General features: G+C 52.2%; 1 protein-coding gene across 13 annotated transcripts in view; it reads right to left on the bottom strand.

Annotated features, from left to right (window-relative positions):
• Nucleotides 1–5,552: 5,552 nt before the first annotated feature.
• Nucleotides 5,553–24,480, bottom strand: part of AMOTL1 (angiomotin like 1) — a 160,771-nt gene continuing 141,843 nt past the window's right edge. For all 13 annotated transcript variants that reach the window (XM_058687429.1, XM_058687427.1, XM_058687426.1 and 10 more), the window contains 5 exons: nt 21,162–21,352; nt 16,529–16,654; nt 15,630–15,856; nt 12,069–12,329; nt 5,553–10,994 (listed from right to left, as the gene is read on the bottom strand). In XM_058687429.1, coding sequence (XP_058543412.1) covers nt 10,888–10,994; nt 12,069–12,329; nt 15,630–15,856; nt 16,529–16,654; nt 21,162–21,352 — 912 coding nt within the window. In that variant the 3' untranslated portion in view covers nt 5,553–10,887. The remainder of the gene's footprint in view (nt 10,995–12,068; nt 12,330–15,629; nt 15,857–16,528; nt 16,655–21,161; nt 21,353–24,480) is intronic.

Here is a 24,480-nt window from a genome sequence, read left to right on the forward strand (position 1 = left end):
CGTCAGAGACTGAGGTTTTCTGGATAGAAACAGGCCAGGCCAGGCCAGACTGGGCCTGAGCCATCAGCTGGGGCCATGGCACGGTCAAGTCCTTGGGATCCCAATGTCATCACATTAATCACCAGTTGTGCTTGGACAGGCAAGTGGAAAAGCTACGAGGCACTGGAGGAATCAGAGACGGCACTTGGTCAAGGCTGACATGTATTGCAAGTTTCGGCCTCTTAGGAGAAAAACTGAACGTCTCCCCAGTGTCCTCATGCCCTTAGCTCTCCTTTAACTGCTGGGGGAATTGCCGTGGAAAAGCTGGGTAGCAGCGAAGGAGCACGCTCCAGATTTCAGTAAACTCCCCCTCTTCCACACAAAGGAGCATTATGCAGCCACCAAAGATAAGAAGAAAGTATAAGTTGGTAGAGAAATCTGCCTATGATCTATCGTTGAGTTTGAAAAGCAAGTTAGATGAGGGCCACCTGGGTGGCTCAGTTGGTTAAGCGTCTGACTTCGGCTCAGGTCATGATCTCGCGGTTCATGGGTTCGAGCCCCCGCATCGGGCTCTGTGCTGACAGCTCAGAGCCTGGAGCCTGCTTCGGATTCTGTGTCTCCCTCTCTCTCTGCCCCTCCCCTGCTTGGACTATGTCTCTCTCTCTCTCTCTCTCTCTATCTCTCCTCAAAAATAAAAAAAAAACATCAAAAAAAATTTTAAGAAGCAAGTTGTATGAAATAGCATGATCTTATTTTTAAAATTAATATCCATTCATACAGAGCTATGAGCCTAGCTCTATGGTTGTATACAACAGTTAACAATGGTGACTCACAGGGGTTTAGAGGAGACAGTGACTTCTTTGTTGCACACTTGTGTATCATTTGTTTATATAACAAATGTGCATTACTTGCATAATTTTATTTTTTTTAATTTTTTAAATGTTTATTTATTTTTGAGAGAGAGACAGAGCATGAGTGGGGGAGGAGCAGAGAGAGAGGGAGACACAGAATCCGAAGCAGGCTCCAGGCTCTGAGCTGTCAGCACAGAGCCCGACGCGGGGCTCGAACCCACGAACCATGAGATCATGACCTGAGCCGAAGTCCAACGCTCAACCGACTGAGCCACCCAGGTGCCCCTACCTGCATAATTTTTAAGAAAGATTTTTACTTTAGTTTCCTCTTCCAGTTTCCCTGAAAACATTCACTGATCAGAGGCTTGGGGAAATTCACATTCAGCACAAATTTTAATGAGCAGCTACTCCGGACCCCAGACAGAGGAGCGGACAGACGTCCATGCCGGAGGATGCCACGATGCTCAGGGCTGTCGCGCATGGAGGGCCTCTGGTGTGCAGGCACGTTACAACTCTTCTCTCATTCAATCCTTAGGGTTGACTCATTCAGTCAGCAAATATTCCAGCACCCACTCTGTGTCAGGACATGCGCGAGGTCCCCAATTCCCATTAGTGAAGAAATAGACACGGTACCCGCTCCAAATCATCTTACAAATGAGACGTTTTGAGGACGTAAGCAACTTTGTTAAGATGACTCAGCTCAGAATGGAAGGGGGCAATTAGTTGTGACCCTGGTGATCTGGAACACCTCCCTGAGGGAACACAGCATCTGAGCCCCACCTGAAAGAATGAATAAGACTTGGACAGACGAGAAGGAACTCCAAGCCAAAGGGCCTTGTGAGCAGGGGCCAAAATGGAGATGCAGAGAGCAGATGTGGGCCGCGGTGGTGATTCCAGAGTGACTTGAGGGCAGGGTGGGAAGGGAAGCAGAGGAACCAGCCCGGGGAACAGGCCAAGGTCATTGTATAGGGCATGGACGCCTTATTAGCAGTTTCAGCTTTATCCTGAAGGCCACAGAGAACTCAGAATTTTGTTGTTTCCCTCAAGGGGGTGATGTGATCAGACAAGCTTTAGAAAGCTTGAAGGGAACGGTGCGGCCCAGAGTCTCTGGAGCCAGTCTGCCTGGGTTTGGATCCCAGCCCGGCCGCTCACAAACTCTAGAGTTTTGGGCATGAGACTGAACTTTCCTGCCTCTTGGGTTCTCCCACAGTAACATGGGGAGAGACTAATAGAGCCAGCCTCAGAGTGATTGTAAGAATTCAATGTCCCTAATACAGGCAAGGGTGACAGGAGTGTTGGATGCACGATGATGATAAGTCAATGTCAGTCATTACTCTCATTTCTCTGTGTCCGTGTCAAGGATGGAGTGGATGAGATGGGAGGCGGGAGGTGACTGCAACTGTCTGAGTGAGATGAGGTCTTTTTTTTAAATCCTTATTTATTTATTTTGAGAGAGAGCGCGGGAGGGGCAGAGAGCGAGGGAGAGAGAGAATCCCAAGCAGGCTCTACACCATCAGTGCAGAGCCTGACACGGGGCTCAAAAACATGAACTGTGTGATCATGACCTGAGCCGAAATCAAGAGTCAGATGCTCAGACGGAGCCACCCAGGCGCCCTTGAGACATGAGGTCTTGAACTGTGAGGAAACAAGATGGGAAGGCAAGTGGGCAGGACAGGTGAATGGCTGGCCGGCCAAGAGGGAGGGTTGGGGAGGAGCCCACCCTTGTGCGGCCACAAGCAGGACAGTGAATGTGGCAGGGAAAGCACCAGGTTTGGGCCGGGGCCACGTTTCGGGTGACTGGGAAACCCACACAGCACATAGAAGTCATTCAGTACAATCAAGGATTTCCTATGACCAAAAAACAAAGGCTCGGCATCTCTGGACTGCAAATTCTGAGGTCTTAGGATGTGGCTGAGAAAAAACAAGAATGGGACCCCCAACCCAGGAGCAGGCCCTGCGACAGCATCTGTTGCAGGGTCCGTTCTCCCCCCGTAGTGCCCACCAGGTGCACCCTGTGCTAACAGAGTCAGGTCGCTCTGATTTAAGTCTGTCTCTTACAAACAGACCGGAGGCTTTGATCCAGCCTCTCCGTCCGGTTCGGGCCTTCCACCAGAGATACCACATTTCCAGAAAGAGCCTCAAAAATGCTTTTTCCCCCCTTTTTATTTAATGTTTATTTATTTTGAGAGAGAGAGAGAGAGGGAGAATCCCAAGCAGGCTCCATGCTGTCAGTGCAGAGCCCAACATGGGTCTTGATCCCACAACCCTGGGATCATGACCTGAGCCAAAATCAAGAATAGGATACTTAACCAACTGAGCCACCCGGACGCCCCCAAAATGTTTCTTTCAGTTAGCCATGTGCCTACCGATTCTGTTTAGGGCCATTGGAAACAAAAACAAGCAAACAGACGTTAAAAATAAAAAGCCACGAAAGTCCAAGGCCACAAGACAGTACATGAAGAATGGGGGTGTAGAAACGAGCGGGCCTGGGCCGGATGCTAGGGAAGAAGCACGCACTGTGCTTCTGGTGAGCCCACGTCCTCGTCTGAAACTCCGGTCACGATGTATGGGAACACCCACCTTGGGGGCTGTTAAGGCTAAGTGATATTCAAAAGCCAACTCAATAAACGTGAGGTCTTCTCTCCCTCACACAGAGGGGTGAAGCCAATCAAGGTGTAAAGTCACCTATTCTTATTTTCCAACCAGAGGAGCAGGATTCACATCATGTTTCTCCAAATTACTTGACGCCGTTGTCTGTGAAAGCTACATTCTCTGTACACGCGTCAGGGCCTTGGGAGGGGGCACCCTTTGACCAGAATCCACACCAGACAGGAAGGGCCTCTCCCGGGCAGAGAAGGGAAGAGGTTGGAGGGTCAAGAGAGCTCAGCCTCACCTGGGCACGGTATCGGACATCTACCTGGCGGGAACACACGGTTAAGCTTGATAAAACGGTGACAGAAACAACAAAACAGCAGCACTGTTTAATGATAGAAAGCTCCCTTTATTTCATCATTACAGACTCTTTTTTTAAGAAAGGAATTTCAGGGTTCCTGATTCATTTCTCATTGGGGGCCAACTCCTGATTGTGATGAGCCTGGACGATCTAAAAGGCACCGTTCCCCTGCCACCCGTGTGTGGAGGCCCCAGCCCGGGATCTCGGGACAGGGGCGACGTTCCTTCAGGGCACCACGGTGCGTGGGGCAGCCACATAGAACTGGCGGGTGGAGGGGTCTCTCCTGCGGTGTACAAGCGGCCGAGAAAGGCCAGAGCTTCGGGGGGCCTCGCGTGAGCTGCCGGCACTTGCCCAGGGCGGGGAGATGGCGGAGGTGGCTGCGGGCTTCGAAGGGTCCTTAATCTGAGCCCCAAATCAGGTGCAGTCGTCAGGCTGTCCTCCCAGGCACACGGGGGCTGCAGGGCTGCGAAGTTTATCCTCTTGGCTACACGGTTTCTATCCTCGTGTGTGCAGAGATCTGGGGGCCCTGCAGGGAACCCCTCTGAAGGGCAGGGAAGACCCCAAGCCAATGGGGGTGTGTGTGAGCCCTCCCGCCTCCCCTCACCTACCCCCCTCCCCCTTTTACCGCAAGCGCGCGGACTCTGTGTCAGGCGGACCTGGGTTCAAGTCCCTCTCTGCCATCTTCTGCACGTTACTTGTTCAAGGTTCAGTCTGTTTCCTCGTCTTTCTTTTTTTTAATTGTTTTTCAACGTTTTTTTATTTATTTTTGGGACAGAGAGAGACAGAGCATGAACGGGGGAGGGGCAGAGAGAGAGGCAGACACAGAATCGGAAGCAGGCTCCAGGCTCCGAGCCGTCAGCCCGGAGCCCGATGCGGGGCTCGAACTCACGGACCGCAAGATTGTGACCTGGCTGAAGTCGGACGCTTAACTGACTGAGCCACCCAGGCGCCCCGTGTTTCCTCGTCTTTCAAGTGGAGATAATCAGGCTGTTGTGGGGACCGAGGAGGTGATGCACGTTCAGTCATACCAGCCATCACTGGGGAACTAGAGGTGCATCCCTTGCCCTCTCTGAGCTCACTTCCAGGAAGTTCCTCCCATGCGAGGGCCCAGGGTGGGTGAGGAGAGAGGCTCCCCAGCAGAGGCATGACCAGAGGACAAGCAGAGGAGAGGTCCTCGGGATCAGCGTCCCCAGAGTCACTCTCTCCTTGGGAGGGGGCTTCTTGTGGGGACTCTCACAGCACTTGCTCAGTTCTCCTGCCTCAGCCGCTCTGACTCCCACCTGGATGGCACCAGGTCACCATATGACCCCTTGCGTTTCCTGTGACCCCAAGACCCAAACAAGGCAGATCCGTCGTGAGGTGCAAAGACGCATCCGACTCCATCCCAGACTTAGCCGTCTGGGTTAATTTTCCGAGTGACCGTGGTCGCCGACAGACTCGGAACCCAGGATCCCCAGGGGAGGACACTCAGATGTGATCAAAGTCACACTGCCTCTCCGGGCCCAGCCTCCCTGCATTTCCCCTTTCCTGGTTTGTCTGGAGGAGCTGGGAGTGGGCGGACGGCAAGCTCCAATGGTCTGGATGACTCATTTCCTTCTCAGAGTCAAGAGCGGGTGTCTGTGGAGGCACGAGGCCCACGAGGGGGGGCACTGGATGCCTCTGGAAGCAAAACAGCAGGTGACGCTGCCTCCGAGCAGAGAAATGGCATTAAAGTCAACAAGTACATGAGTCTTTTGGGAAAGAAAAGAGCAAGCGCCAGGGAAAGAAGAGCCATTTTATCCCTTTATTATATACAATATTAAGGCACAAGTTTAAGCAGCAAAGAAGAGGAAAATCTTTGGCTGACCAACAGTGTCAACGTTTGCTGTGGGGGACACACTGCGTTCTTGGATTCCCCCCCCCACCCCCGTACACAGACCCCCCTGGCTGGGCAGCTCTGCGTACCCTCCCCCCCCCCTTCAATATAGACCAGTGAGGTGCCAAGATGTCACACTAGAGTCCGCTGGAGGGAACAGAGCACTCTGCCACCAAGCACAGCAACCACGTACGTGGCTGGCGGAGAGGGTGGCGGCCCTAGGGCCGTCCCAGTTTTGGCTAAGGTCGGTGCGCGTGCCTGCCCTCGTTTCACAGAATTTCACACAGATCCTGCCAGTGCCCCCTTGAGGAGGGGGCCCCACTGTCCCTCCACCGAAGGGGAAAACACCTTAATCCAAAGAAAACCACTGTGGATAAACGTGCTCACATTCTGGTTAGTAATAAATACTTGCAGGTGTCTAGATGCAAACAGAATCCTAGGCGAAAATCACATGTAATTTGGGGCAGCAACAGTTTGGGAGCTGATACAAGAAAATGCTGTGTATGTACCTCCTTATATTGAGAGCAGGAGTTTAATTCTGTGAGGAAGCAAAGTTTTATGACAAAGAAACACCCCAGTCATTGCTTAACACGACAATAACATGCACTTAAGTATACACGGGCTTTACAGAACACTAAGGAATATGCACTTCCGTCTGCGTGTATGCAAAGATGTGAACGCATAACAAGGCATGGCAAGAGAAAAGATTTTTAAAAGCAAACCCACCAGAGGTTACACGTACTGATGACTACCGTCCTCCTCAGAAGAGGCCACTTGGAGAGGCGCTAGGAGTCCAAAGACTCACTCCAAGGAACATTTTTGGGATTTCCTTTTTAAATGCTGTGGCCTTAATCACCCATCTTTATTTATTCAACTGGGATTATTTCCACACTTAAATCCATCCTCAAAGGATGAAGATTTCTCCTCTGGAAGGATAATTAAAGGAACGTGCTAGGCCCCAAAGGCCGCTCTAACAGAGGCGTTCGCAAACTGTTTCCACTCGAGCAGCGGGGCGGTGATCGGTACAGGCCCCCCCAGGGTCACCGTTTGAGGAAGGGGTGACATGAAACATTTGGATCTTCCGGATTTTAAGAAAGGAAACCCGACGCACAACCTTGTACTCATCCCTCATATGTTCGCACTGACATATACACAGGTCTTCGTATATCATTAAATTACTAAGCAAGAAAAGGATATACTACTTAAAAGGAAGAGCGAAAGTTGCTCATTAGTTCCAGAAGAAATCTGTTTACTGAAATGCTGACCTTTACATGCTCCCAGTTGCTCAGCTTCTGGAAGCTTCTTAATTACTCCACCCATCTCCTATGGAACCACGCATCAGAGGCAAGCTGATGAAACGAACCTCACATTGAATAAAGACATTTTAAACACATCGATTAATTAGCAAGAAAGAAGAAAAGAAAAGCAATATTTATAAAGCATCTACCATGGCTGCCTCCGGCTTGAGGAAGCCAACTGTGGGCTGGATACTCTCTGGCTCGGCGATGGCTTTACCATTTAGGAATATCTGCAGGTTCCCACTTACCACGGCCACGGAACTCCTTCGCTCAGGAGTACAAGTTCATTTGCAGCAGCACACAGAAGCATGCACCCCGACTCCAAGTGCAGACTGGAGCAGGACTTTGGTTTTGGAAAACATGCCTTTTTTCGGTATCTAACCCGAGCCCTGTGCAGTCAAGTGCTCGATGCGTTCCCAAGAGCTACCCTGCAGGACTGAAGAGGGCACGGCCCCACTGCTCTCTGCCCTCTGACCAAAGCCCTGCGTGAGACCCGGCGGCCTTGTCCTGCAGGTCTGGCTGGAACGGGCCAAATTCAACAGTCACTGGCAACCAATCTCTGGGAGGCAGAAGAAAAGCCAAGGGAAGAAAATACTAATGCACTTGCTCTGGAATGAGTTGCTGGATTCCCAACAACACCTCTTCCATATGATACCCTGGTCAGCACGCAGAAACTGCTAGACAACCCATTCCAGGAGGAAGCAGAATTACTCTGGCATGTCTTCACACAAAGCCAAAGCCTTTACCCTCCCCCGGGACAGGACTCGTGAGTTCCATAATCAGACACCACTGGGAAGTCCAGGCCTCTGGACAACGTGCCAAGCGTTTTTAGATGGATTCTGTAAACTTGCACGGGATAGAACATGAGGGCTTCCCTCTGTACCTCGTGTTTATGGGCAATTCTAGGAGTTCTGAGCTTCTAGTCCTATTTCTTAGCTCCCAAGAGGTGTGGCAGGTGTAGCGGTGCGTGTGTGCGTGTGTGTGTGTGCACGCGCACGTCACAGACGAGGCAGAGCGGGCCAAGGCACGACATGAAAGATGGCTACCACCCAGCCAAGCAAAACTCCCAGTCCAGCCTGTGATGGAGCACGGCTCCTCTCTCAGGCCTTTGGTTCAGACGCCACTACTGTGAGGCTTTGGGGAGGGACTGAACCTCCCCGAGCCCTGGTTTCCTCCTCTGTGAAATAAGGAGAAACTAGCCTTGGCTCTCCGGGTGGCTCAGAGACTCGTTCAAAGGTACTTACCACCCTGCCTGCATATAGTCAGCACTAAAAAACAGAGCTGGCATTATTTTTCTGAAAATCAAACGAGATAAAGGATGGTAAACTGCAGAACGCAGAGCAGGGGCTCAGTATTTGCAATCCCTTTCTCCTATGTGCAAGCAAGGCTTCGAGAAAGCTGCAAACATAAAAAGCCAGCATCAGGGGGCCCTGATGGGGCAGGAAATCTCCCAGAAAAGAAAAAAGCCCCACATCTGAAAGCTAGAGATTCCTTTTCTTACGGAGGAGTCTTAGCGAGTTGGAAGAAATAAGACTGACGGAGACCACAGCACGCTGAAAAAAAACCAGTGATGTTGTTTGCGTTTGTATTAGACAATTAACACTCTGGATCTGGGCAAGCGAGACTGGTGCCCGCAGGTGCCGAAGGGTGTGTTGCAACAGAAAGATGGGGCTTGGGGAGACTGAGGCTGTGGCTCTCACTTTTACCCATGTCTAGGGGAGACAGCCCAAGTTTGGGGTGGCCCAGGTGTGGGTAGTGGAGGCTGGCAGAGAAGACTCGCCCTCTTATCTCCAGACTCTTTCATGCCCAGTCCATTCCCAACATTCATCGGGGCTCAAAATATCCTTAAGAGAAACAGCTGCCATCACCTAAGCTTCACCACCGGTAAAAAGTGATGGGGAGCAAAGACTGGGACGGTGCCTCCTGTGCCCCATCCCCGCCCGCATCCACACTCGCACAAGCCTGGGGCATTAGGCAGGCTGCTCGGCCCCCAGAACCGCTCTGGCTTCCCGGGGCGGACGGGACTCGAGGAGGAGGAGGAGGAGGAGGAGGAGGAGGAGGAGGCAAGAGGCAGGAAGCACCCAGCGCCCAGAGCCCAGCACAGAGCAGAGCTCAGGAAGAGTCAGTGCTGCAATGTCACACTCACTACGCCCCCTCTGGCCGAGGCCACAGATTTCCTCCCTCCCCCTCTCCAGTCCGCACCTGGGTCCTCCTTCCGCCATTTCAATCTGGGGAGGCTACGACACCACCCACCTTGCACTTGAAAGACCAGCTCTAAAATAAGCCAGCCAAGCAAAACTCCCTGAGGAGTGTGGTCTTCAGGGCTCCGTTCAGGTGGGACTTGAGAAAGCCTCAGACCCATGCCCTTTTTCTTCCTTCCCTGAAGCGAGCACAAGGGGAAGGACCTGGGATACAAGGATCCAGCTGATCTGGAGGGAGAAAAATATCAGGACCCCGCAAGAGCATCTGACAGCCTGATCAGCTTCTCGTCTTTCCTGCCCAGCACCTCTTAGGCATGCCAGCACACACAGGGGTCAGAGGCTCACCACCTTGCCCACTCCCGGCTCTTCAACATGGTGCTTCCGTCTTACTTTGGTCAACTTGTCCCAGGAGGAAGCCTCGAAAAACGTGACCGCACCGTAGATATACTGGCCGGTTTGGTTACAAAGCAAGCTCACGACAGAGAACGTCTTCCATGTTTTCACTGACGTGTCACCACAGAAATCTACGTGCTCGTCAACAGCGACCAGAAGGGTGCGAGAGGGTGGAGACGATGGGGAGTATGTGCACGAGCCACAAATTCTAGAAAGTGGGACAAGCTGCCTGGTGAGACTCTGGATGCCACCAAGTCAAGAGTCCTCCATTTCCTGGAGGGCAGTCCTGAAAAGTCTTAGCCCAACAGAGCAACGGGGTGGAGACGGCAAGGTCTATGCAAGGGAGCTGATGTGAGAGAGAAAAGCCAGGGCCTCGAGCTGAATGCGATTTGTCACAAGGACCATGGGATCTTGCACCTCATCAAAACTTACGTAGTTCACAGTCACAGTGAGATTAAGGGCTGCAGCCCAAAGACTCCAGAGTGGAGAAAGCAGCCAGGCAGCCAGCATACGACTCTGTCCCACTGGTCACTATTAAACAGAGATCATGACGCTGCTCTCGTAAATCCCAGACCTAAGGAATTCTGCTGTGTCTTACTAACAAGAAAAAAAAAAGTGAATGAAAAGCAGAGTAAAGTGAAAGAGAATGAAGCGGAGGAAGAGATGAACTCAGAGCAGTTAGGGGAGTTTGAGCACCAAAATCATAATGCTCCCATCCTGTTTTCTAGTTTTACAAAACAGAATCCAGAAAAGCTAAGAAGCCCCAGAATCTCCTGAAAACCCAAACCAAGCAGATAGTTAGGTGAGAACCGCCTTCTTAATTCCCTCCACCCAAGGACACTTCTCACTGCCACACCCGCACACATTCACAGGACACCCTGGATGGCGCAGGTGACGTTACATTATGCCGAGATGGGCTCTCTGAGACTTCTAGGAGGTTCTTCTTAATAAAAACAAACATGCTAAGAGGCAAGGAGAATGGGGCTGTTTCAAGGAAGATCCACGTTCAGGTTTATATGTTTATAACCAAAGAGCAGGTGAACACAGACCCCCCCCCCCAGAGATACATTTTCTATACAATGAAAATCCCACTTCCTGTGACTTCCTTGTTTCCAGACCTACACGTGTCTTCTCTCTTCCACCATAGGCAATACAAATCCATACGAGTGTCTTCACGTAGGTCTTCTGAATTTTTTTTTTAACATTTATAAAAAGTGTCCTCACTAAATTTAAAATCTTTATCAGTTCAAATCATTCCTGGTTTCCCATCCACAACTTTCTTGATCTGTCTCCTCCCTCTCGGCCACGTTCCTCATTCGTCAAGGTCCCACTACAGAATTCCGCAGGGACGCCAGTGTTAGATGAGGACTTCCATCATCTCTCCGTCAGGGAACTCGGGCTTGTGGAGCAAGCTGCTGACGCGGCCTTTGTGGTCGGGGGACTTCCCGTGGCCAGGAGGGTTCTCTGCCAAACAGAAGGGGACATCAGCAGCCTGCCCTGCAGAGGGGCCGGGCCAGGCCGGCTCTTTCTAAAATGAAAGCATTACCAATACCCACACTCAGCACCAGCGTATGTAGGTGAGGCCACAGAACCCGGCCCCTAGTGGAGAAAAGCAGAATGATGGGTCCTGGGATTCAGATGCAAGTCTCAGAGCCAGGGTGTTGATGGGAAGGGGTAAGTGGGTGAAGCGGGCGTGGGGCTGTGTGCCCGGAGCCCCCACGGTGCTCTCCCCCCACTCTATGCAAAACCACCAAGTGCTGCACCTACAAGCCAGGTCCTTTCACATGCTCCTTGCCTTCCCTGGAAAAGTACGTCTTGAGAACTGAATGTTCGAAAAATGACAATGCTGTGTTTACCCGCCTATTTTGGAGGATGCAAAGAAAGCAGCCCCATGGAGGATATGGTTACTTTATGCCCCTGAGAGCCCCACGCTCTCCAAAGAACGCAAGAGGACTATGCCCATGACTGAGATTGGTCCAAAGGCACGTCTGGTCTTTGCCAGGACGCCTCTGGACTCAGGGCCAGCCCACCCCACGCAGGCTTTTATTTTAAAGCACCTCATTAGTGCTGGCCTGAGTGATGGGCCAGAAGTCGACCTGAACTGCAGTTAAATTTGCCTTCTCCTTCAGTCAGGAGAGTACCCCAACCTTGAATCCCTGAAGAGTAAACCTCTCGAAGGCAACATCTATGTACCGGGTGCCTGGCTAGCTCCCAAACAGGCTTTGGGGAACTAATTCCCTCACACCCCGCAGTGGGTCCATTTTCACCCCTCTGGGAAAGGACTGATCACAAGCGTGTGTTAAAAGGGTACATTCAAGTTGTGCACTCATGTAAATGGTAATAAATTAAAAGCATCTACACACATTTCATTCCTGTAAGAATAAAGTGCATGAGGGTAAGCATAATCATTCACAAACCCCAGAGAGCGAGAGCCGATGAGAGCCCTGCTCCCTCCCTAGCTCCCAACCAAAGGCTGGCTCCCTCTCAGGACAGAGTTGTGGGCTTGTCTAAGGATAAGCGGAGCTACGAACTTCCTACCTGGTTTCTCTGTAGGTCCTTTGGCCACCGGGTGTTTCAGGACCGGGCTGTTGGAAGGGGTGACGCTCAGCCTGCCACGGTTGGGCAGAGAGGCCATGCTGGGCCAGAAGAGTTCGGCGCTCTTGTCCGTCTGGGTGCTGCTGTCCTTGCTGCCTGTCTTAGCGTGGGCGCTGCTGGCCGAGGCGGTGGAGGCTGCGGGGGACAGCGCTGCGGTGGAGGCCGTTGAAGTGTGCTCAGGGTGGTCCTTCCCCAGCAGCAGCCCTGAGGGCGCAAACACAGCTTTTTCAATGCCATTCTTTTCTTTTCTTTTCGTTGTTTTTGGTGTTGTTGTTTATTTATTTTTGAGAGAGAGAGCACAAGCAGAACAGGGGCAGAGAGAGAGGGAAACACAGAATCCAGAGTAGGCTCCAGGCTCTGAGCTGTCAGCACAGAGTTCGACACGGGGCTCGAACCCACGAGCCACGAGATCATGACCTGAGCCGAAGTCGGCCACTTAACCTACTGAGCCACCCAAGCGCCCCTCAATCCCATTCTTTAAACAAAAACAAACAAAAAAAACCCCCCCAAGTCTTGGACATGATTTCCTTCTTGACTGAGGACTGCTTCCTTCATTCACTTACTCATTTACCAAATGCATTTATAAGCACTTCTTATGTGCTTGATCAAATGACAAGTGCTGAGAAAATTAAAAAAATAAAAAGATTAAAAAAACTACTCCCTTCTCTAAAACTATACAGGTTTTTTGGGGGAGGAGAGAAGTTGTTAAGTAAACTGCTTATGATGTTAATATGATGAACAGCAGGACAAAATTATGCCCAACATAATCTTAAAATAAAAAAAAAAAGAAAATTAAAATTTTTTAAATAAAGAAGAAAAAGAGTTGCCTAATAGCCAGTTTTGAGGGACAGGGGCATTCCTGGAAGGCTTTCTAGAACGAAGCTATAACAGGCCCAGGAGGGCTCTCCTTGAGCAGCAGGTGTGTGCTGAGGAAACACTGAAGGCTCCTTTGATCTGACACATGGTCCCGGTGACCCGCACTCTGTTGAGCGGTCCACAACACCGCCCCACTCTTGGTGGCCCCCGGCAGGCCCAGGTTCAAAAACAAACATGCTTCCCAGTCAGGGCAACACTTGTGCACATTACTCCCCAGAGGCGATCCCTTGCAGTGAGGGGACAGCCACGGCCCCCAGGAAGCGGGAAGCCAGCTAGGCTTCTGGACAGAGCCACTTAAAGTTTATTTTTTATTTATTTTTGAGAGAGAGAGACAGAACACAAGCAGGGGAGGCGCAGAGAGAGAGGGAGACACAGAATCCAGAGTGAGCTCCTGGCTCTGCGCTGTCAGCACAGAACCCGACACGGGGCTCGAACCCACGAACCGTGAGATCATGACCTGAGCCGAAGTCGGCCGCTTAACTGACTGAGCCACCCAGGCGCCCCTGGACAGGGCCACGTAGCCCTCTTCCTCCTCTCTGTCCCAACAGCAGGCTGGGGTGGAAAGGGGACGTGCCGGCCAAGAGAAAACCTTTGTGTTCCTCAACGGTGAAATACAGCACACATTCAGGAATGTGCCGGCACTCCACAACACTAGCCCATAGAAAAGGCGGTGAGCACACTCAAGGATCTGTTCGCCAGGGCTATGTCAAGGTGTCCCTCATAACACAACGCAGGGCAATTCAGTTTGCCCACAGCGGTGCTTCTCCAAATGCAACGTGCACGGCAAATACTTGGATACATTGTTAAGATTAAGATTTGGTTCAGTGGGCGGGGCCTGGATTCTGCTTCCCCGAGGAGCCCCTCAGAGACGGGACCAGCGGCCGCTGCTGGTCCCTGGACTGTATTCTGAGGGACAAGCATCTTCGGCTAGGTGCTTCACACGCCATCAGCTCACTTTTTATCTTACAGCGCTCCTCTGACACAGGTCCTGCTGTTTTCTTCTGTTTTACAGAAAAGGACACAGGAGCTCGGAGAAATTAACACCTCCATGGCTAAGAAGTAGCAGAAACGGGACTCAAGTGCAGCTGGACCTGACTTCAAGTCCAACGTGCATTCCCCCCCGCTCATCACCCTGCCTGTCGAACCTCCACAGTCCGATGGGGGACGTTCTGGTGGAACCGAGTCGCTCGCCAGTCACCCCGCTGGGGAGTCCCGAGCCTGCAGGAAGGTAGACGCCGTCACCTCCACCTGCTTCCAGAGCCCACGGGGCAAGAGACGGCAGAAACATTTTGGGAACTGTGAATGCGTGCCCCTGCCCAGCCCTTCCGAGAGGCCCCTTCTGTTTTCCTGTGATGTGACCCCCCAATCACAACAATGAGGAAGAATACCCGTGCGGAGAACACAGCAACTCGTCCTGCGGGCCGGGTCCTCAGGCTCCCGGGCCCGGTTTAGGCTTGCCAAATGCCAGCGGCCACAGGCACAGACACCAGGGAAACGCCTGCCTGGCTGGATGCCACCAACTGCCTGTGCCAGCAAGGGCTCCATCACGGCCGAGCCCACCTCAGACTCCTTCACCAGACCTGACCGAGCACTGCCCCCAGGCTCTGTAACTGGGGTAGGGAGCTACGTGTCCTCGGGAGGGTCTTTGGTGATCCTAGCTGCTGTCCACACGTCCTCTCTGAAGTACATTTCCTTGGAGGGCAGGGGCCGCTGAACTGCCTTGTGGAAAGACTTCAAACAGAGACTCTGACTGGGCACCTTTGATCCCCCGACTCTGTCAGGCCCACCCTGGAAGCTCTCCCCTTGGCACAAAGCAGCCAGGGTCCTCTGGGGTTCCATGCTGAGGGAAAGTGGCTCTCACCTCCACAGATAAACAAAACACACCGGGACCCAGGGAAAGGCACCAAAGGGCCAGACCCTGGGAGCTGCCGGGGCGCCAGGGAGGAGCGAGGAGGACGGGTGTCTGGGGGTGCTGCTGCTTCCTCTCCAGCCTCAGCTACCTCAGTCAGCAGGCCTGCCCTCACCCTAGGAACCCTGCTGTGGCTAAGACCACATCTGGAGAACTCGCCCCGAAATTGTGCCCGTGCAACCACAGCACCACGAAAACTACCACCACCCACCCCGTACGCTCGAGAGCACCGTTCCACAGCACCGTCTCCCCCTTCTCCCCCCATCCGGCCCTCACCTCAGCCGCACGGCACAAAGCAGGGCAGACATGGCCTTGGTTTCCCAGACGCAGGAGCAGAGGTGGAGCCAACCTCAAGGCCCGACGGCCCCGGGCTTTTCCCATTGGAACGTGTTGTGTTGTAAGGGGTCACTTCAACTTTCAGCAATAATGATGACAATCAGGACGTGAATCCACCCATGGCTAAATGCTACCCCTGGAGGACAGCTTTGTTTCCACATAGCTCATTTAATTTCTCCAAGCAAGTAGGAGTGGTTATCCTCCCCAGTTCACACACGGATAAACAGACTCAGAGATACTCGCTGACATTTCTGTGTCCCATGAGGGGCAGAGGCAGCGTGCCACAAAAGGGTCAGGACCCTTTCCTCCGGATGCGGTACCCTCGCCACATTTCTGCAGCTCCTGCTTTTCCGACCCTGGCCCGAAGGAGGCATGGGGCTCACCTATGCTCCCCTTCCAGGTCTTCTCCTCCTTCTTCTCCTCGGCCAACTGGCCGCTGGTGAGGGAAGTCTGGCGGGAGTGTATCCCGGTGGCCGCAGCAATGGACGGCACGGAGCGGGCAGGCCGCAGGCTCGAGGAGTCCGTCTTCCCGGCATCTTTACGGGATCGCTGCTGAAGGACCTTAATCATGGCGTCCTTCTCTATGATTTTGGCATGGAGATTTTTAATACTGTACAACAAAACCAAACCAAACAGTCATAATCGAAAGCTATTTGGCTGGAAGAATTTGAAACATTTCTCTCAGGCTGCCCCAGGGACTCGAACTGTAACCCAGGGACGAAGAGCTAAGTGCGTGGTGAGTCTCCGGCACTTACAATCTGCAAATGGTAGAAGATGGGCCTTTCGTGGTAGATCAGAGGGTGCACCTTCTCTGGCCTCTCAGGGGACTCTGCGCCCTCCTGGGATCCGAGGACAGACGGGCAGAATGGCTGTGGCCTCCCAGCAGGGACCCCTTCCCCCCCCCCCCCCCCCCCAAGGCCAAGGTGTGCTCAGGGACCAAGTCAGAGGGTCTTGGGTCCCGGTGGCAGGGGCGGGTGGGGCAGCACGGAAATTCGGAAACCCTGAAGCCTTACCCGGGGTGGGCGTTCCACTAAAGTCAATTTCCCCATTTTCTGAGGAACGAAAAGAAAAGATGGACAGGTTTTCTGGGAAAAGGCTATTTTCTCCCCTCATGGCCAGAACTGAGAGTCAGAAAATGCTTGATGTCTCTTCGTGACTCGGCTCGTGACTGGGCCTGTCAGCTGTTCAGAACAGGGAGGGGCCGGTGGGCCCGGTGGGGACCTTGAGGAGAGTGGCCACAGGGGAGCCCGGTGGCACGGCCAGGCACAGGGCTGTCCCTTACGTGTACTCCATGTCCTGACACCTCCTGGTGGCCTGTGCCACGTCCTCCTCCTCCTGCCAGATGTGCACCTCCAGCGAGCTCTCGCCGTAGCTGCCGTTCCTCGAGTGGTTGATGATCGTGGTGTCCCTGGGAACACAGGACACACACAGAGAGTGAGGCAGGTGCCCCCGGGGAGGCGCCCGAGGGCACCACACGAAGGTCTCTCTCCACAAACTCCTTCACCTAAGTCCTCTCCTAAACCCTGGCCAATGCTCCCCCTAAACCCGACAGATGAAGACAGTGTCCAGGGAAAACGAAAGCAAGTCCACAAATCAAAACTCCCTGCCCCTTCTACTAACGGCATTGTGCATTAAGCTATATGGCATGCTGTGGACCCCAGACATCGGGTGCTGTTGTTACTGTACTGGTGTATCTCCGTTTATTCTCTTCCATACTTACCCATTCTCAATCACAGGCAAAGTTTTATTTCCATTTCTCCCCCACCCAGCAGTGATTTCCGTATTTTACAGTAAGAAGGAGACTCAGCAAAGACATGAAACAGATGCTGGTCCTCCCGGATGGTGAGGCTCAGCTGGAATCTTCCTTCACGCTTGCAGGCTAGCTCACTTCTAGTTTTCTGAGCCTCTGCCTAGGATTCAGGTCCGTTCAGTGTGACAGCCATGCTGGGGAGCAGGGCAGAGGATGAAAAGGCACACGCCTGTCCTCAGAAAGTCCAATTAAGAAGGTGAGCGAGGGCGGGGCACCTGGGTGGCTCAGTCGGTTCAGTGGCTGACTTTGGCTCAGGTCACGATCTCGCAGTCGGTGAGCTCGAGCCCCGTGTCAGGCTCTGTGCTGACAAGCTCCGAGCCTGGAGCCTACTTCGGATTCTGTGTCTCCCTCTCTCTCTCTGACCCTCCCCCTCCCCCACTCACACTCTGTGTCTCTCTCTCTCTCAAAAACAAATAAACATTTAAAAAAAAAAAAAAAAGGTGAGCAAGGGGAGGGACAGACAAGGTGAATGAAAATGCTGGAAGCAGGCATCTGTCTGAAAACAACTGGTCAAAGATCACTCTTCCTGTCACTGGTTTTGGTAATTTATTACTCCTAATTAACCATGATCAGTAAAAAGATAACCGATGGGGCACCTAGGTGGCTCAGTCAGTTGAGCGCCCAACTTCAGCTCAGGTCATGATCTCACGGTTTGTGAGTTCGAGCCCCACATCAGGCTCTCTGCTGTCAGCACAGGGCCCGCTTCGGATCCTCTGTCTCCCTCTCTCTCTGCCCCTCTGCCACTTGCACTCTTTCTTAAAATAAATGAACATTTAAGAAAAAGATAACTGAGCCACCTGAAAGTCATCTAAGTATATCTCAGACCGAAAGGTGTAGTAATGTCTCTGATCAGTGAATGTTACATTGATAAGAAAGGATCTAGCCGAAGATTTCACATCTCTTTAGCTTCATGTTCCAATGCCACAGTCATATTTAAAATCTGAACAGCTCTTTTCTGAGAGTGTTCTGAGTGTTCTGAGAACACTCAAGAACAGCCACGAGAACGCCTTCTTTCAGCTCTGTGATGACAGCTATCAACGGATGAGCATTTCCTTTCTGCCAGGGACGGGGTAAGGCACGCTGCACACGGCCTCTCACATGGTCCTTATAGCAACCTGTGCAGTTGGCATGACTGTGTCCTTTTACAGGTGAACAAATAGGTTAGGTGACTTTGTGAGAACACTCAGCGAAGGTGGAGCCGGATTCAAATCCCGATGGTTCCCTCCATGCCCTTAGCTACCACTCGACACCACCAAAGCTTCCGCGTCTTTGTGAAGAAGGCCCCAGCAAAAAGGCATGAAGAGAATATAAACCAATGAATATAAACATGACAGCGTGTGGCATTTGTGCGAAATGTGGCTGAAAACAACCACAGGGCCAACTAACACAGAAAATAAGCAAAAGCTTTAAACAAACTGACAGGCAAAAGAGCACTTGGGAAGAAGGGCTCTGGAGCACCAGGGGTTGATGGGCGGGGGTTTCTGCTGTGTCGTCACATGGGCAGAATTTTGAGGCCAATTCTGCAGGTTATGGATTCACCCTGGAGTGCACAAAAGTCATCAACACAGAAATTGGTGGCGAGGAAACATTTCCAGCCGAGTGGCTTTGGGCAAATTCATACAGAGCCAGAGACAAATTAAAACATTTGTGTTTATACTGTCAAGTAAGGACAGCAAGAACAATTAGATCAAAACAAGTTAGAAAGTGTAAACACACTACAAGGCTCTCGAAAAAATATTTTGTTGCATTGAAATCTGTAAAAAGCTTCAAAACCATAAAAAGGCCCAACCTCTCAAAATTCTGATCATTGGTGCCAAAATGCACCAAGATGGCAAAATCACTTGGTATACAAAAATAAATTTTTAGAAATTCACTGCTTTATAAATGTGAAGCACGCATCAGAGGCTGGCAAGTTACAAAACCAGCGGCTGGTCATTTTTACCGGTTCACAGGCAGCCATTCAGCATCAAGACGAGAGCTCAGAATTTTGGCCTTCCTCAAAAATTCATTTTCCTTTTCTCCCTTTCTATCAAGAGGAAAGCAGTGCAAAATTACAAAGGTTTTCCTTGAAAAGAACATCAAGACTGGAGTGACTACCTGACCTCCTCTGAACTGACTTTCCCCAAGGCCGTGGGAGGGAGTGGTGGGGAAAGGGAAGGTAATTTCCACAGAATTAGTAGATACTCAGTAAATACACACCTCTGGCAGCAAAGAAGGGGGGAATGGAGGGATGGTGGAAGGAGCTTTGATTCACCTGACCATATGAGACTCCAAACAGGGCAGAAGACAGCGGCGGGGCTGGCAAACCCCACGGGACTCCCGTTCTTTGAGGGCAACAGACCAATTTCTCTGGCCCGGACGATGACGAGTAAGGCAGGGCCTAGCACAGGTGAGTGGCTGAAGCTGGACTCTGGTCCGACACCACCCCCCCCAAAGGTCCCCCTCTGGTACCCACCACAGGGCGCTTCTGATTTGACATCCCAGTTACACTTGTCCTCTTAGGGCCCAGGATCCCACACACACACACATCTAACCTCATAAAACAGCAGGAGTGGAGACAACATGGACCCACAAGGTAGCACGCGTGCCCTGCTGTGGGGCTTTGGTGTCCTCAGCCAGCAGAATGTGCTGTGGCTCTCTGCTCGAAAGTAGCCAAGAATTATAATTTCCCTTTCGGGAATCGGGTGAGTTTTGAATGAAGTAAGGACTCTTGGAAAGGCTTAGGCAGAATCACACCTACGGGCAGCAGTCGAGGCAGAAGCCTTGAATGTGGGTGTCCTGCCTACGCAGCGTGCTCTCCGTCAAAACGACACGGCGTGAACGACTCCCAGGGCAATCACTGACAGCTGTGCGTTAGCCCAAATCTGGCAGAGAAGGCCAAATCCCCCTGTCGCTTAACGACGGTCTGTGTTCTTCCTCCAGATACAGAGGTGACTCAGCATTGCCTCAGAACACGAAAGGCTGAACGTAAAAGCCTCTCAACTATGTAAAAATCAAGGCTTCGTGGTTCTCACCCATGGGCACGAGGACTGAACCGGAGGCTGCAGATTCTTCCAGGTCTCGGGCCGCGACTCGGGCTCCGTCACACGACGTGCCTCGCGCTGGTCTATTCCCACTCCCAAGTCTCACTCAGAGGGGCTTAGGTGGGCTCTTTTCCCTCATGGCACAGACATACGTAGGTAACACGTGAGCCCTAGAAAATGATCCCCGGTAGTCATTTTCCACACGGGTCTGCAGGTCTCCCCAGGTACCAGTGTGTGGCACCCAGTGAAGGCACCTGTGTCCTTGTGGGTGGCACTGCTCTCTCTCCAAGTCCCTGGAGGTAACATCTGGGGTGCTGGGGAGGGGTCTTCTCTACATGAGTTATGAGACCTTACAGAGCACCCCCATATGCCCTCCACCCTGACAGGCCTTCTCTTTCTCGTTTAAGAAATAGCACATCCCCCCAAATGTGGGACTGACCAGATGATCGGGTTGCATCCCGAGTCTTTACTCCTCACCTGGTTCAGATCCCACCCTCCCAGACGGTATAACAACAGCCTGTATAAAAGTCCAGTTCTATGGGTGCTCCTTTGCGATTTGAGGATCTCTTCCATATATGTTGACCCTAAACGTGGAAAAATCCCAAATGACTCTGAATTAAACGCCCACAGCATCTACGGGCCCACAAAAAACTGGCGGGGGAGGGGTGGGGACGCAGTGGGGGCCCTGGCTGGTGGTGGGATGCACGGCCACTCAGGTCTGGGCTCCCACATGCACAGGTGAGCCCCTGCTCATACAGACAAGCTGACGGTTCAACAGAAATCCTTCGGGAATTATAGAGCATCCTGAGCTAATTTTTTAAAAACGGTTATTTGTTTCGAGAGCGAGTGAGCGTATGAACAGGAGAGGGGCACAAAGAGTGGGAGAAAGAGAGACTCCCAAGCAGGCTCCGAGCTGCCAGCACAGAGCCCGACGGTGGGTCCGTGAAACACGCCCCCTGTTAGAGAACAGTCTCAAATACCCTTTCGCCACACCCCGCTGGAGGCCCACAGAGTTCTCCGCTGCGTGGATGTCCTTGCAGTGCGTGAACGAGTCCCCCGGCCGCACCGCAGGCCGGCCTCACCTCTCAGCCGCGGCAGTGGCTGCGGCATTCATGGCGAAGTGGCGGATGGTACTCTCCTCCAGATACTTCTGTTCCCACTTGGTCATGTCGGCCTCCAGGGCCAGGATCCGCTCCTCCTTCTCCCTCACAAGTTCCATGAGGGCTGGGGCATTATACTCCGGCACGCTGGCTGGCTGGCCGTTCCCATGTTTCTGCAGAAGCAGGAGAAAGAACACCCGGATCCAGAAAAGGGCCAGACCGTGCACACGGTGCGCAGCGCGCACGCTTCGCGCCGATCCCGCGGCACGTTCCCACGCCGCCCTCACGCTCTCTGCTGCCTCTCAGGCGCGGGTAACCCAGACTCGACAGCTCCCACCGCCAGGCCGCCTCACCTCCCAAAGTCTCCATCTCATTGCACTCTCACGGAAGAGCCTGGGACACAACATCCTCCCAGTGTTAGAGATGACAGAACGAGGCCTCTGAGAGGCGAAATGAACTGTTCGGTTATCCCTCAGCTACTCAGGAGGAGGGTCGCACCGGGGGGACTGTCTGGCCACACAGCTCCGCACGACTACAAGCGGCTTGTCCGGCGTCCTGCCGTTCATTTATCCCAAAAGCGAAAACAGGAACTAGGGCTTGGCCTGCTGGGCTAGGGCATTTTCCCTGGGGGCCAAGGAAGTGGTTCCCCCTGTCTGTTGCCCCTGGAGGCTGGGACATAAGATGTAAAGGCAAAGGAAGGGGGAGCCAGATGCCCTGAGGTACACGTCCCCCCACACTTCCCATCTGGGACCCAGAGCAAGGAGTGCTTGCGCCACAGAGGGGCCTCAGAATCAAATAAGATAGTGCATATGAAAGCACTTAATGAATCTGAAAGGGCCAGCCAAAGTAAAGTGCTACCAGAAACCTCCAATGCAAGTCGAGCTTGTCAGCCCTTTCTTTTCATCTGTGTCTGGAAGATAGGAAGTAAAGCGGTGGTCACGAGCCGAGGATACTGACATTTCAGATTCCCCCCCCCCCCCCCTTTTGACTCAGGGATACTATTTCCTCTGAACAGCACGACTTCCAGGACGGCGGGGTTTTGAGGAAGTTCTGCCTTCAGGAGAGAATTTCGCCCCAGTTATTCTACGTCCTGGGACACACACTGCCCTCGTGTTTTCCAGCGATCACAAACTGTAAATGGCAGGGCTGGTTGCAAGGTGAGGGGTACCTGAACACTTTACCCTGAGGCACACCCATTACCCAGAGCAACAGCTCGCACTCGAGCTGCAGTCACAATCCTACCACAGAGGTGACAGCAAGTGGGCCCAGGGGCTTTCTAGAACCCATATGTTTCTAGTCAGTTTTTCAAAGCTATAATTACAAATATTCTAGAATCTGGTGGTTGCTTGCCAGCAACCAACGGTTAGGCAAGAATGGAGCAGAAAGCACGTAACTGTCCTCATCAACCTGTACAGGAAGCCGCTGACCCCCCCCCGCCCCCCCACCTCTGGCCAGGCACCAGCCTCAAGCAGGGGGACAAATGAACCCATCCATCGAGATGAGAGGCTCCCCTGCTGTTAGAAACTCTCTAAGAACAATATCCCACAGCCTGGCTAAGCTGCTATCTCTGCTTGTCATTTTCTAAATCCCTTGTTGACGTCACTGCAGCTGGCTTATTTCTGCAACATCCTTCTGACCTCCCATGAGATCACAGCACCTCTTCCCAGGGCCCTTCATTCAGGTCATTAAGAGTTATCTAAATAAATGCATGAATTCAATGTTCAAGAACACAGAGATAGCACGGTCTAATGGGTACATATCCTGACCAGAAAAACGGGTGGAGGGTCAGGTGGGCCAGCTTCTGCTGCCCACTCACTAGTCCACAAATATTTACTGAACACGTACCCTCTGCTTGGGGATACCACAGTGAACAATACACATACAATCCTTTGTCCTTCGTGTTTTCACCTGGGAGGAATGTCCTAATTAGCTAATGACCTTGGGCTGGCCTCTTAACTGCCCTGTGCCTAATTTTCCTCTTCAAGAGCATCCCCCCCCACCCCACCTTCTCTCTTTTATCTCATAGGACTGCTGTGGTAACAAGACGTGAAAATTATTTTGAGCTCTTTGCAAGAAAGATAAAATTGTGAATTCTTAAAAATGTTCCTTTCCCTTCCTCTTACCTTCATTTCTCCTTTACCTCGTCTCAGCCTCAAATGATGCTAAGTACTATTTTACCCTCCAAGGTGGAGAGAGAGTACTTATAATAACAAAGATAATGGAGTTGAGTCTGCTTTCACAGCACTCAAAATAGAAGATCCAAGGATAAGGAATCTAACTGTAGGGTGTGGGTGGCACATTAACTGAAAAAGAAACTTCTTTTTTGCGCTGAGTATTGAGACGTGCCCTTTTTGTCAGCCAAAAGCTCGTAAGTATCCACCGGGTGCCAGCACAGTACCAGGCACCAGAGAAGCCTGCCCGCAGTGTGGGGAGGTTAAGATCTCAGTAACTGAGAAGAACTGAAGGGTGGACCTTAAGAACCAGGGAATATGGCTCAGGTTAGATGGATGTGAAGTCCAGAGACAGACTCACCCTTCCTATGAGCCATCAACTGAGCCAAGATGGCGGGAGGCTGGGTGGGTTCCTTAATTTTCTGGGCAATCTCACTAACACCTCCTTCCCTGGCCAAGTACACACACCCAGAGGGAAATGTGTGCGCCTGCCATGGGAAAGAGCTGAGCTGGACCGAACAGATGCTTTCAAGTGTTTTCAAGTATTCCAACCACAACCACTATGCTCTATCCAGTAGATAATTCCATGGAGCCCTGTCTAGTGTTTCCCTGGTTCCCAACTTAGAACACACCCTTCACCAGCTGCAGAGAGGGCTCAGCCCACCGGCTGAGGACACACAAGCCCAGGCTCTCTCTGGAGCCCGGGGCCTTTGACCAGCGTGTAATGGAGCCCGGCCCAGCTGCAGAACTTTCCGGCATGACTTTTCCCCTTGCTGAGGCACACACGGGCCCTAGGCTGGTGCATTGTACTCTAAGCTATTAACAGCAAAGTCATATGGACAGCTGTTATTGGCAGAAAGAAGGAAAGGCAAAACTAGGAGCTTATGGCCAATATTATAGTCTAGTGATAGTCCTGAATCCTTCCTCTCTTTTACCTCTCAACACTCACCGGTGATCACGCCCTACTAATTTCACCCTCTTACTGACTCCCCCTTAGAGTCCCACCCATAGCCTGGCTCCCTTAACTTCAACATTCACCCCTCCAGACCCTCCCAGAGGGCTCTTTCTCCAGTCTTGTACCATGTTCCTCTCTGCCTTAAACACACTCCAGTCACTGGTTCTCTGCTGAC

The sequence above is a fragment of the Neofelis nebulosa genome, chromosome 10, assembly GCF_028018385.1.
Source record: "Neofelis nebulosa isolate mNeoNeb1 chromosome 10, mNeoNeb1.pri, whole genome shotgun sequence".
In the NCBI taxonomy this organism is placed as follows: Eukaryota; Metazoa; Chordata; class Mammalia; order Carnivora; family Felidae; genus Neofelis; species Neofelis nebulosa.